Below are 13,011 nucleotides of genomic sequence, written 5' to 3'. Positions count from 1 at the left end.
CTAAGCACTCACTGTGTAAAAAAGGTTTTCCACATGTCATCTTTGGTTGTTTTGCTCAGACTTGTCAGGATCTGGAATGTAGCACCTGAGAAAGTGTTGAAGCTGATTTCATAAATTTAAAAGGGAGTTGGAAAGTTACTTATGAATGAGAAACTTAGATGGTTGCAGACAAAATACAGGGGTGGGCAGGGCTAAGCACTGCTCTTTTAAAGAGACAGTATAGGCATAACAGGCTGAATGGCCTCCTTCTGTGCCTATAAAGAGCAATTAGGATAGGTGACAAAAAGCTTAGGCAATGTGGTTGGTTTTAAGGGGGTGAGAGAGGTAGAGAAGCAGAGAGGTTTATGGAGGAATTTGAGAGCTTAGAGGCTAGGTACCTGAATGCATGGTTGCCAATAGTGGAGTGATTAAAATCGAGGCTGCTCAATAGCTCAGAATTGGATGCCGTGCTGAGATCTTGGAGGGTTGTAGGGCTGGAGGAGGTTGCAGAGATGGGGAAGAGCAAGGCTAAGGAGGGATTTGAAAACAATGATGAGAATTTTAAATCGAAGACATCAAAGATCTCAAGACCTTCATATCTCCTCACTGCTAAGAATTCCGCATTTAGGACATGCACCATCACATCTCACTATTTAATACACTTAAGAAGGTAGAAAGATCACATTGGATCTCAATGAATTTTCCTAAAGTCATGTCTACAAAAAAAGAGCATTGTACTACTTTCAAAAATAGCCAGAGCAGATCTACAAGCTTGGCCCTCTCTCCCATTGGAGAGAAAGGTTCAGTGGTTCTTCCAGTCACTTTTACATGGATCTTGAAGCTGCAGTAGTTAAACTTGATGAACCTCATTATTGCTGTGAGAAGCCATCTCCAATTCCCACCCATATATCCAGGAGGACAGAGCTTCTGGTGCCATTATCACCAACTCACGCCAGCCAGAAGAGAATGCTGAGGGAGATTAGGGAGGAAATCTTGAGACACGGTCCATAATATTCTAATCCTCTTTAGAAAAAGGGGTAATGCTAGAGAATTGCAAATGTTACACCTCATTTAAAAACAGATGTAAGAGTAAACCCAGCAACTACAGAACAGTTAGCTTAGCCTCGCTAGTGGAGAAGCTTGTAGAAACAATAGTCTGGGACAAAATTAATTAAGGAAATTCAGCACGGGTTTGTTAAAGTCAAATCAGGCTTAATTAACTTGATTGAGTTTTTTTTTGATGGTAACAGAGGGTTGATGAGGGTAATGCGGTTCATGTGATGCACATGGACTTCCAAAAAGGCATTTGATACAGTGTCAGATAGAATCATAGGATTGTTACAGCACAGAAGAAGGCTAGTCAGCTGTGTGTCTGTGCTGGAGCAATTCACCTAGTCCCACTCACCCACCTTATCCCCACAGCCCTGCAATTCTTTTTTTTGCTTCAGATAATTGTCCAATTCCCTTTTGAAGACCTCGATTGAACCTGCCTCTCACTCTAGGGCAGTGCATTGCTGGTCCTGACCGCATGCTGCATAAAAAAGTTGTTCTTCATGTCACCGTTGCTTCTTTAATCAATCACCTTAAATCAGTGTCCTCTGATCGTTGACCCTTGCCCCAAAGGGAACTGCTTCTCTTTATTTAGTCTGTCCAGACCCCTCATGATTTTAAACACTTCTGTCAAATCTCCTCTTAATCTTCTCTTCTCCAAGTAGATCAGCCCCAGCTTCCCCAATTTTATTTACGTTGGAGTTCCTCATCCCTGGAACCATTCTCGTGAAGCTTTTCTGCACTCACTCTATTGTTTCCACATCTTTCCTAAAGTGTGATGCTCAGAATTTGGACACAATTATCCAGTTAAGGCTGAACCAGAGTTTTATAAAGGTTCATCATAACTTCCTTGTTTTTATAATCTGTGCCCCTATTTATAAACCCCAGGATCCCATATGCTTCAGTAACTGCTCCCTCAACCTGCCCTACATCTTCAGTGATTTGTGCACTTATACCCAGGTCCCTCTGCTCCTGCACACCCCCTCTTTAAAATTATATCCATTATCTTATAATGCCTCTCCTCATTCTTTGTACCAAATTGAATCACTTCCCACTTCTCTGTATTAAATTTCATCTACCACTTGTCCAGCCATTCCACCAGCCTGTTGAAGTCCTCTTCAAATTTATAACAATCCTCCTTACGGTTCACAATATTTCTGTGCCTTTTGAAATTATGCCCCGTACACCAAAGTCCATACCAGTTTGTTATGATCCCTGTGTGGATTCATGGGCAATATTTTCCCCCAGTCGGGAGGGATGTGTGGGAGTGGGCGCAGGTGGGCACGTTCCCAATCGGCGCCCCCCCCCCCCCAATTGGGGGCTGCTGCCATTTTACATGGGCGGGCCAATTAAGGCTCGGAAGCGCTGTGCGTTCCCTGTGCGGGCAGGGGGTGGGATTCCCTGAGCTGGGGGTGGCTGTTTCGCGCATGTGCGTGAACGAGTGCACAGATCTCCCTGAGGCAAAGTGCTGCCTCAGGGAGATCGCTGGAAGCTTTAAAAATTTGTGGACGTGTGGAAAAAAAATTCCTGACCTGTCCCCTCATGTGACACTGTCACCTGAGCTGGGACATGTCAATTTCTTTTATTTCAACATTTCATAAACATTTTAAAGCCCTCATGAAACCTCATCCTGCCCATGGCTGAGGTTTTGTGTTTTCTCTAAAGGCCGCCTGGCCTCCTTACCTGCCCGTCAACCTTAAGGTTGGACAGGCAGGTCCTTTAGTTAGTTTAATTACTTTTTTAAATGCCTTAAGTGGCCGCTGAACTGAAAATCTAAATGACACAGGGTGACATCAGGACACACGCCCAACGTCACCCTGCATCATTTTACATGTCGGCGAGTGGGCCCCACTCCCTGCTCGCTGACTGGATGATGCAACCCCATGAATCAAAATAAGCGAATTTACCAAATGGCCTCCAAATAAAGAAATTACCAACAGGATTTCACTTTTTGTAACTTTTACTTTAACACAAACCAGAACAGCAGATACAAAGACTAACTCACATCGTTCATAGGTGGTCTACCCCACCTGTGTAGTCCCAGTTTCAGCTACACAGTCTTTCCAGGCAGAATTCCGGTTTCAGCTACACAGTCTTTCCAGGCAGAATTCCGGTTTCAGCTACACAGTCTTTCCAGGCAGAATTCCGATTTCAGCTACACAGTCTTTCCAAGCAGAATTCCAGTTCTTTACCTTCAAGAATTTATTCTGTTCTCTGTAGGCAGCAGCTTCCACATAAACAGAGTTCTGCCCATGCAATCTTCCCTATGGGGTGCACGTCTTTCCAGAACCTTCTCAATTCTCATCTCATCTCATCATCTCTCTGGTCTTGGATTGCCACATGGCCTTCATATTTTTAACCTCCTTCCTGTTCTGCTTCCAGGTCAAGTGTCGCCAGGTTGCCTGGACCAACATTTTCTTATTTTAGAAAAATTACAGCTGATTGCTTTTCTTAAAAAATTTAATTTGTCTTTAATTCTTAAAATTCATTTTCAAGTATATTTAGAACCAATTATAGATTCACTAAATATTTTAAAGTTATTACCAATTTCCCTTAATCTTACTGTTTTCAGGTCAAAAACATTACAGTTAACAAGAAAAGGAGTGTCCTAACCCCACCAGGGAACCCCACTATATATCTCCCTCCAGACTGAAAAACAACCAAGCGCCATGCCCATTTCTGTGTTTCCTGTCACTCAGCCAAATTCAAATGCATGCTGCTACTGTCCCTTTTATTCCATGAACTTCAACTTTGCTGACAAGCTTTAACAAATGCCTTTTGGAAGTCCATGTACACCACGACAACCACATAACATAATAAAAGAAAACATAACATGAACCCTTGATATTTGAAGCTGGAGCAGGATTTATTGGATGGCAGTGTTTCCCACCCTGCCACCCAAGGGGTCAGTGGGGAATGTAACCCCACCCATAGCGGCTGCTCAGCAGTCACTTCACGTTTTGCTAAGTCATTTAATGTTTTAGTTGGCTAAGATTCAGAGTTCTGCCCCCATCCAGAGAGGAAGTCCCACCTTTAGAGTGCTGTTAGCCAATCAGATGGCCAGCAGCTCTGTAGTCCCAGCAAAGCAAATTTCAAGCAGTAGCCACTGCTGGGACTACAGCTAGTCCCCAAAGAAGAGGAGCTGATGGAGGCTGGGCTGAAGGTAAGTCCAGTGTATTGGCAGGCCCCAGCGAGGGAGTGAGGAGGTTGGGAGGCCAGGTTTGAGAGGCTGAGAGGGGAGGAGTAAATGGGTTATGACCTTTGGGGGTGGTGCCTCCCCACTGGGCACAGGAAACCCCCAGATGTCATACATCAGCCACCCCCATTTAGCCCAACAGCAATCTGCGCAGCTAAAGCTGCCAGGCTACCTGCTTAGTGTGTGTCTCCCCCTGCCATGGGTAAAATAGCAGAGGGCTGTGCGATGAGGCACTTAAGTGGCCATTAATTGGCCTTAACAGACCCAATGGTGGCAGGCCTCCCGACGACTCCACAGGTTCCCTGTAAAATGGAAGACAGGTTAGGGTCAGGCAAATAGATGGTGCGCACGCCACAGGCTGCATTTTGCAAGCCTGCAAACCCAGCTCCGGGGGGAGTAAAATTCTACCCTTAGATTTTGTAATCAAGTTTATACAGCCACATCATTTCCCTGGTGCTGGTAATCCAACGTTTCCTTTACCACTCTATAAACAAAAAGAAACTCTTCCAGTGTGCATTTTCCACCCATTTGGTCTGGAAATGGAGATGAAATTCTGTGTATGCCAGTTACCTGCCTGACCAATAAAAACTACGCTCTGCTGTGTTTGCAGGTCATCTTTCAGCCACAGCTTTCCACTCTTTTCTGATATTATCTTCAAGCTGATCCTCAAATCCATTCTAACAAATCCACGTTTCATACAATGGCAGCTAGCTGCTGTGAATAGAATTACATAGGATCATAGCACCGAAACAGGCCATTTAGCCCCACAGGTCCATACCAGCATTCTGCTCCACCTGAGCCTCTCCTAGCACATATCTTTCACTTACTGTTCCCTCATGCCCTTATCTAACTTCCCCTTAACTGCACCTATTAAGAGAAATAAACTACAGTCTATAGAATGGCTGCAGCATGACGAGAGATGTCTAGAAGTTAGCAGCATCTGTGCTTTTCTCTTTAGAAAGATGTCATGACCCAGAAGATATGCTTGGGAGAATCTTCCATCATCGAAGATGAATATAATGCTAATAATGCCCTGTCAGAATGGGCAGGAGGTGGAGGTGGAGGTGGAGGAGCCACTTATATCTTCAAGGTATACAAGTTCTGTTATTAGAAACATAATTGTGTGTATTTGTTATGACCGAGCAGTTGGTAAAGGCTGAGTTATTTAAAATCCCAGAGGGAAGCTTTAAACACCTGTCATAACCTACATTTTCAATTAGTATGTTTTGAGTTGCAGCTTTAAATTCAGGAATGAGACCACCAGTTCTCGAGAGGTTTTTATATTAAACTAAACAAAATATTTATTATTTTACAACAGATTAAACACATACACATGGCTACGAATTACTTCTATCATAACTTTTAACAAATTCCCAAATTAATCTCCATTAAGGCAACAATAACCGATAGACTTAACCAGACACCAGGCAAAGCATTTTCACCTTACGAATTCAAAATGAGGTTCCTTTCAACTTGGCTCCTTTGCAGACAGTTATAGGCAAACAGCTGCTTTGATGTTACATGCCTCTGTCTTTCACACACAAACTCCTCTCAAGTTATACCCAGCCTGCTCTTTGAATGCAAATTCTCATTGTATCACCAGGCCCTTTGAACTCCTTTCATAGTACCAATTTAATTAGTAATATAAACATTGCTTGGTGCCTTCTAGCTAGGTGCACCCCCACTCTTGAACGCTCTATTCAACAAAATGCAAATGTACCTCTACCTCTGTTTACTTCTCAAAACTACTACACATCAAGGCACCCAGACTAGCTGGATATGATCCAATTAACACACGTATAGGCTAAACCTCTGTTTTAAAAAAATAATATCCAATAACATTATATACATTAATAGCTTCATGACATTCCCCTTCCTATCAAAAAATGAATCGTCATAATTCTAAAAGATGGTTTCATTTCTTAATAATCCATCTCACAATACCTCCTGAGCTTATTACACTGTTACATCACCATATGCATGCATTAACATAATATATATACACAAGTCCTTCGTATCAACAGAAATCACTCCTGTTCAGCGTCCATGGTTTTAAAGATGTCCAATTTTCCTTGAAGCTTCAAACTCTTGATAACACATATGCAAGCAGATTTTCTCTTCCAGCAATATGTGTAATCCGTAGGTTAAATGGATGTAATAATAGACTTCATCTAAAATGTCTTGCACCTTTGTCTCAAAACTTGTCTAAAAACCTCAAAAGATTATGGTCTGTATGAACAATTGTTTCTGATGAAATGTTTGTAACATAGGTTTCAAGATGCTGCAACGCTAACACCAAATCCAAAGCCTCTTTTTCGATTGTTGAATATTTTCCCTGTTGTACATTCAGCTTCCGTGAAAATTACCCGATTGGTTTTTCAATTCCAGTGTCATCTTTTTGTAACAGTACAGCCCCAATGCCTGTATCGCTTGCATCAACGGCCAACTTGAATTGCTCGGCATAATTGGGTACTGCCAAAACTGGTGTCATAGTTAATAGTTTTCAAACTACTAAATAACTTCTGACACTCCAGTGTCCATTGAAACTTCTTGTTCTTTTTTCATAGTTCAGTCAGTGGAGCAACCTCACCGCTAAAATTTGGTACAAATTTCCAGTATAACCTACTCATGCCCAGAAATCTCAAAACTTCTTGCGTTGTTGTAGCCACTGGGAAATGATAGCCTTGACTTTTGCATCTCTCAGAGCAATCTTATCATGTCCAGTGGTATGGCCTCGATATGTAACTTGCGCTTTTGCAAATTCACTTTTAGCCAAGTTCATCTCCAAATTAGTTTCTTGTAGTCAAGTGAATAATTCTTCCAGATGCTATAAATGCTCTTCCCAAGTCTAACTGAAAATGATTAGATCTTCAATATAAACAGCATAATTGCTTAGACCTGCAGTTACTTTGAAATGTTGCAGGTGCATTCTTCATAGAAAATGACATGACTTTAAACTGATATAGTCCACTGACATTGCAAAAGCTGATATCTCCTTTGCTCTCTCCAACAACGATGCCTGCCAATATCCTTTAAGAAAGTCAATCTTTGTGATAAATTTCGATTGTCCCACTTTCCTAATGCAATTGTCCAACCATGGTATAGGATATGAAGCCGCTTTTGTCACTGCATGCATTTTTCGATAGTCCACACAGTCTTTGTGTTCCATCCAGTTTCGGTACCAGTACAACAGGCGAACTCCAGTTACTGCAACTAGACTCAATGATAATATTTTGAAGCATGAAATCAATTTTTTTGTACTTGTGATAACTTTGCTGGATTTAACCTATAAGGATGTTGTCTTATTGAAGATGAAATTTCTATACATACATCATGTATAGCTAAATGCATCGTTCCCAACTTATTTCCACAAAATAGGTTTGTGTGACTGCAATAGCTTTTCCAGATCACTTTGAACCTGCTTGGAAGGTATCTCAATATTTCATTTAAATTTTCAAGCACCCCCTCATTATCCAATTTGTTTAGAGGAAAATCAATTTCAGAGTCCTGCACACCTACCTCTCTCATCATCCACCATCACTAATACCTCTTTTTGTTCCTCTTCCCTGTCAAAGTACTTTTTAAGCATATTTGCATAACACATCCCCTGCTTCTTTCTTCTATCTGGAGTATTTATTAAATGAGTTACTTCCCCCAATTTCTTTTCAATCCTGTAAGGCCCACTAAGTCTTGCATTTAATGAATCACCTAGTACTAGTAACAAAACTAGTTCTTTCTCTCCAGAGATAAAACTGCGAGTTTTAGCTTTCATATCTGCCTTCACTTTCATCATTTGCTGTGACGTCTTTGAATGTTGCCTAGCCACTCACATGCCCTGTTCAATCTTTCCCTGAAATTTGATATGTAATCCAGGAGAACAGTTTCTGAATTTTGACCCACCAATTTCTCATGAATCAATTTCAGTGGTCCCCTTACCTCATGACCATAAACTAGTTCAAAAGGGCTAAAACCAGTTGATGCATTAGGAGCACCTCTAATAGCAAATAACAGAAATAGAATTCCCCTATCCCAACCCTGTGGATAATCCTGACAGTAAGCTCCCATCATAGTTTTAAAGTTTGATGCCATCTGTCCAAAGCTTCTTACGACTCCGGATGATACACTGTTGACTTAAACTGTTTTATCCCCAAACTGTTCATTACTTCCTTAAACAGCTGTGACATGAAATTTGACCCCTGACCTGATTATATTTCTTTAGGTACACCATATTTTGTAAAAAATTTAATTAACTCCTCCTTACTTGTTATATTTCTTAAACATATTCCTTCAGGAAACCTGTTAGACACATCCATTGTTGTCAGTAAATGCTGATTTCCACTTTTAGTCTTAGGGAGGGGTCCTACAAAATTAATCACGACCCTGGTAAAAGGTTCTTCAGATGCTGGTATTGGGATTAAAGGTGCCGGCTTAGTCATTGCTTGTGGTTTTCCTGTTATTTGACGTGTATGACAGGTTCTACTGAATTTGACTATATCTCTATGAAGTCCTGGCCAAAAAAAACCTCTGTATCTTTTCCTGCGTTTTCCTAATTCCTAAATGCCCTCCCATTGGAATTTCATGAACAATTCTCGGAATCTCATTTCGATACCCTAATGGGAAACAATGTGATGCACCTCCCTCCAGCTTTCATTTGCTGAGATATGATTCGACCTCCACTTTCTCATTTAAATATCTTCCCAGTGGTTATAACATAATGGAATACAGTTTGCTTCTTTTTCTGAATAAGCTTTCTGATATAACTGTTCTAATTGCAAATCATTTTCTGTAACTCCACTAATCTCCTTGCGTTAAACACTTCAGCTGAATTGTCCTGTATTCTTTCCTCCTGAACAATGTTATCAACACAGTGCCAGCCATTTGGATTTCAACACCTTTTTCTTGCCTTTGAACTGCCTGCCTTTCTTGTTTTTTTTTGTTCTTCCTTATGAGCCTTTGATCTCATTATAACACAATCAGGAAACAATCTGGGATGTTCCTTCTGTAACACCTCTGTTGAAAACACTTCTCCAGGCTGCTCAACTACCACAGGCATCACCCACGTTTGCAATCCAGCTATATCATTACTCAGAATATATTGAACCCCTGCAATGGGCAATTTTTCCACCATTCCAACTATAACTACCTACCTTCCTTTCACCTTCCCACTTTTTATCCTTTACCAATTTCACCTGTCTTCCATTTGCTTTTTAAATTTACCTTCCACAATAGAATAGATTTAGCATCTCAATGAACCCCACTTATTATTACCTGCTCCTGCAATACTCCCTTTGAATAACAAATATCACTATCCCACAACATTAAAGATTGGCTAGCCCCTGTGTCTCTTAAAATTTTAACATCTTTACCTACTCCACCCTGTACACATGGAAAGGCTTTCCCTTCATGCACAAATTCTGTAAACATTTCTGCAACCTGCTCCTCAAAATTCTCTTGAATAAACCGTGAACACATTCCCACTTCCTCACCTATCACTGATTCTCCCTGTTTCATCTGTACACAAACCATTGGTTTCTCCTAAGCCTGAACCCCGGAACCCACAGTACTTTTACTTCCAGGGTGTTTCTATACCCCAACAATTCCAACAGATTTTTCCTGCAATTTCCAACACACTCACTTTATGTGCCCTATTTTATTACAATGAAAACACATTAATTTTTAAATGTCACTTCTACCTTCAGCACCTTCCTTTTTATTCTGAGAAGAAACTTCCTGGGAACTTCCAGCTACTCCTCTTCCCTGACTACCTACCTTTCTTTCACCTTCCCGCTTTCTATCCTTTACCAATTTGAAAGGGTGATGAAAAAAGGGTTTAGTTCTATGAACTAACTCATAATCATCAGCCATCTCTGCTGCTTGTCTTACAGAATCAACCCTCTGTTTCTCCACATGAGTTCTCACTACTGAAGGGATTGAATCTTTAAATTCTTCCAACAGAATTACTTCCCTAAGAACTGCATACATTGCTCTATTTTTAATGCCCATATCCACCAGTCAAAATTACTTTGTTTTACTCTTTCAAAATCATTATAAGTTTACCCAGGCTGCTTTCTCATATTCCTAAATTTCTGCCTGTATGCTTTAGGAAGCAGCTCATATGCACTCAAAATAACCTTTTTCACCACATCAAAATTCACCGACATTTCTTCTGATGGCGAAGCATATACCTCATGCGCCCCACCCACTAAGTTAGACTGTAATTCGTGATTCCTCTGACACCTTACGTCACATCAACAATTTCCAGTTCCCTGGCCCCAACCGCTTCCTCTTCACCATGGATGTCCAATCCCTCTACACCTCCATCCCCCACCAGGATGGTCTGAGGGCCCTTAGCTTCTTCCTCGAACAGAGGCCTGAACAATCCCCATCCACCACTACTCTCCTCTGTCTGGCTGAACTTGTTCTCACACGGAACAATTTCTCCTTCAACTTCTCTCACTTCCTCCAAATAAAAGGTGTGGCTATGGGTACCCGCATGGGCCCCAGCTATGCCTGTCTCTTTATGGGGTATGTGGACCATTCCTTGTTCCAGTCCTACTCCGGCCCCCTTCCACAACTCTTTCTCCAGTACATTGATGATTACTTCGGTGCTGCTTCATGCTCTCGTCGGGACTTGGAAAAATTTATTAATTTTGCTTCCAATCTCCACCCCTCCATCATTTTCACGTGGTCCATCTCTGACATTTCCCTTCCCTTCCTTGACCTCGCTGTCTCAATCTCTGGTGATAGACTGTCCACCAATATCCATTACAAACCTACCGACTCCCACAGCTACCTTGACTACAGCTCCTCACACCCTGCTTCCTGTAAGGACTCCATCTCATTCTCTCAGTTCCTTCGCCTCCGTCGCATCTGTTCTGATGATGCTACCTTCAAAAACGGTTCCTCTGACATGTCCTCCTTCTTCCTTAACCGAGGTTTTCCACCCACGGTCGTTGACAGGGCCCTCAACCGTGTCCGGCCCATCTCCCGCGCATCCGCCCTCACGCCTTCGCCTCCCTCCCAGAACCATGATAGGGTCCCCCTTGTCCTCACTTATCACCCCACCAGCCTCCGCATTCAAAGGATCATCCTCCGCCATTTCCGCCAACTCCAGCATGATGCCACCACCAAACACATCTTCCCTTCACCCCCCCTGTTGGCATTCTGTAGGGATCGTTCCCTCCGGGACACCCTGGTCCACTCCTCCATCACCTCCTACTCCCCAACCCCCACCTATGGCACCACCCCATGCCCACGCAAAAGATGTAACACCTGCTCCTTCACTTCCTCTCTCCTCACCATCCAAGGGCCCAAACACTCCTTTCAAGTGAAGCAACATTTCACTTGCATTTCCCCCAACTTAGTCTACTGCATTCATTGCTCCCAATGCGGTCTCCTCTACATTGGAGAGACCAAACATAAACTGGGCGACCGCTTTGCAGAACACCTGCGGTCTGTCCGCAAGAATGACCCAAACCTCCCTGTCGTTGCCATTTGAACACTCCACCCTGCTCTCTTGCCCACATGTCTGTCCTTGGCTTGCTGCATTGTTCCAGCGGAGCCCAACGCAAACTGGAGGAACAGCACCTCATCTTCCGACTAGGCACTTTACAGCCTTCCGGACTGAATATTGAATTCAACAACTTTAGGTCTTGAACTCCCTCCTCCATCTCCACCCCCTTTCTGTTTCTTCCCCCTTCCTTTTGTTTTTTTCCAATAAATTATATAGATTTTTCTTTTTCCCACCTATTTCCATTATTTTTAAATATTTTAAAATCTTTTATGCTCCCCCCACCCCCACTAGAGCTATACCTTGAGTGCCCTACCATCCATTCTTAATTAGCACATTCGTTTAGATAATATCACCAACTTCGACACCTATGTGTTCTTTTGTTCTGCTGTCTGTGACATCTTTTGATGATCTGCTTCTATCACTGCTTTTGCCTACAACCACACCCCCCTCCACTTCTCTCCCCCCACCCAAACCACCGCCCCCCCCACCCCACCACCACCTTAAACCAGCTTATATTTCACCCCTTCCTGGCATTCACCTAGTTCTGTCGAAGGGTTATGAGGACTCGAAACGTCAACTCTTTTCTTCTCCGCCAATGCTGCCAGACCCGCTGAGTTTTTCCAGGTAATTCTGTTTTTGTTTTGTAATAATAATGTCCAGTTTTCCTGTAGCCATTTCATCTGTTTAGCTTGCTTCTCAAATGAAATAAAGAATGCTTCAATATCTTTTTCCTCAAAGTTTGGAAGAGCTTGTACAAATTTAAACATGTCCCCACTGGGTTCCGCCCTGGAGTTAAGTCCTTCCTCACCTCCTGGCACCTCTTTTCTAACTGCCAACATTTTCTGTTGGAATTATCTTTCTCTGTCTTTTTCTCTCTCCTCCTTCTCTATCCTCACAATTTCTAATTCCCTTTCCTGTTTTCTTTCTCTCTCCTGCCTTTCTACCGGTTCCTTTTTTAAAGCCATTTCTCCTTACTTCTTGTTTCTAATTCAAGCTTTTTCAGTTCCTTTGCTTGTTCAAATTCAAGTGTCTGCCCTTTGAATGCAAATTCTCATTGTATCACCAGGCCCTTTGAACTCCTTTCATAGTGCCAATTGATTAGTAATGTAAACATTACTTGGTGTCTCCTAGCTAGGTGCAAGATTTCATTCCTACTCTTAAATGCTCTATTCAACAAAATGCAAACGTACCTCTGCCTCTGTTTACACCTCACAACTAGTATACATCAAAGCACCCAGACTAGCATGCTTTAATTTAATTAACACATGTACAG

General features: G+C 42.2%; 1 protein-coding gene across 7 annotated transcripts in view; it reads left to right on the top strand.

Moving 5' to 3' along the window:
• ltk (leukocyte receptor tyrosine kinase) overlaps window positions 1-13,011 on the top strand; it is a 223,944-nt gene that overhangs the window by 128,674 nt on the left and 82,259 nt on the right. For all 7 annotated transcript variants that reach the window (XM_041214429.1, XM_041214427.1, XM_041214431.1 and 4 more), the window contains one exon: window positions 5,184-5,315. In XM_041214429.1, the coding sequence (XP_041070363.1) occupies window positions 5,184-5,315 (132 nt within the window). The remainder of the gene's footprint in view (window positions 1-5,183; window positions 5,316-13,011) is intronic.

Source organism: Carcharodon carcharias, chromosome 20 (assembly GCF_017639515.1).
Source record: "Carcharodon carcharias isolate sCarCar2 chromosome 20, sCarCar2.pri, whole genome shotgun sequence".
NCBI lineage: Eukaryota > Metazoa > Chordata > Chondrichthyes > Lamniformes > Lamnidae > Carcharodon > Carcharodon carcharias.
The sequence above is the reverse complement of the archived record's forward strand: the minus strand, read 5'-3'. Positions and strand labels throughout refer to the sequence as shown.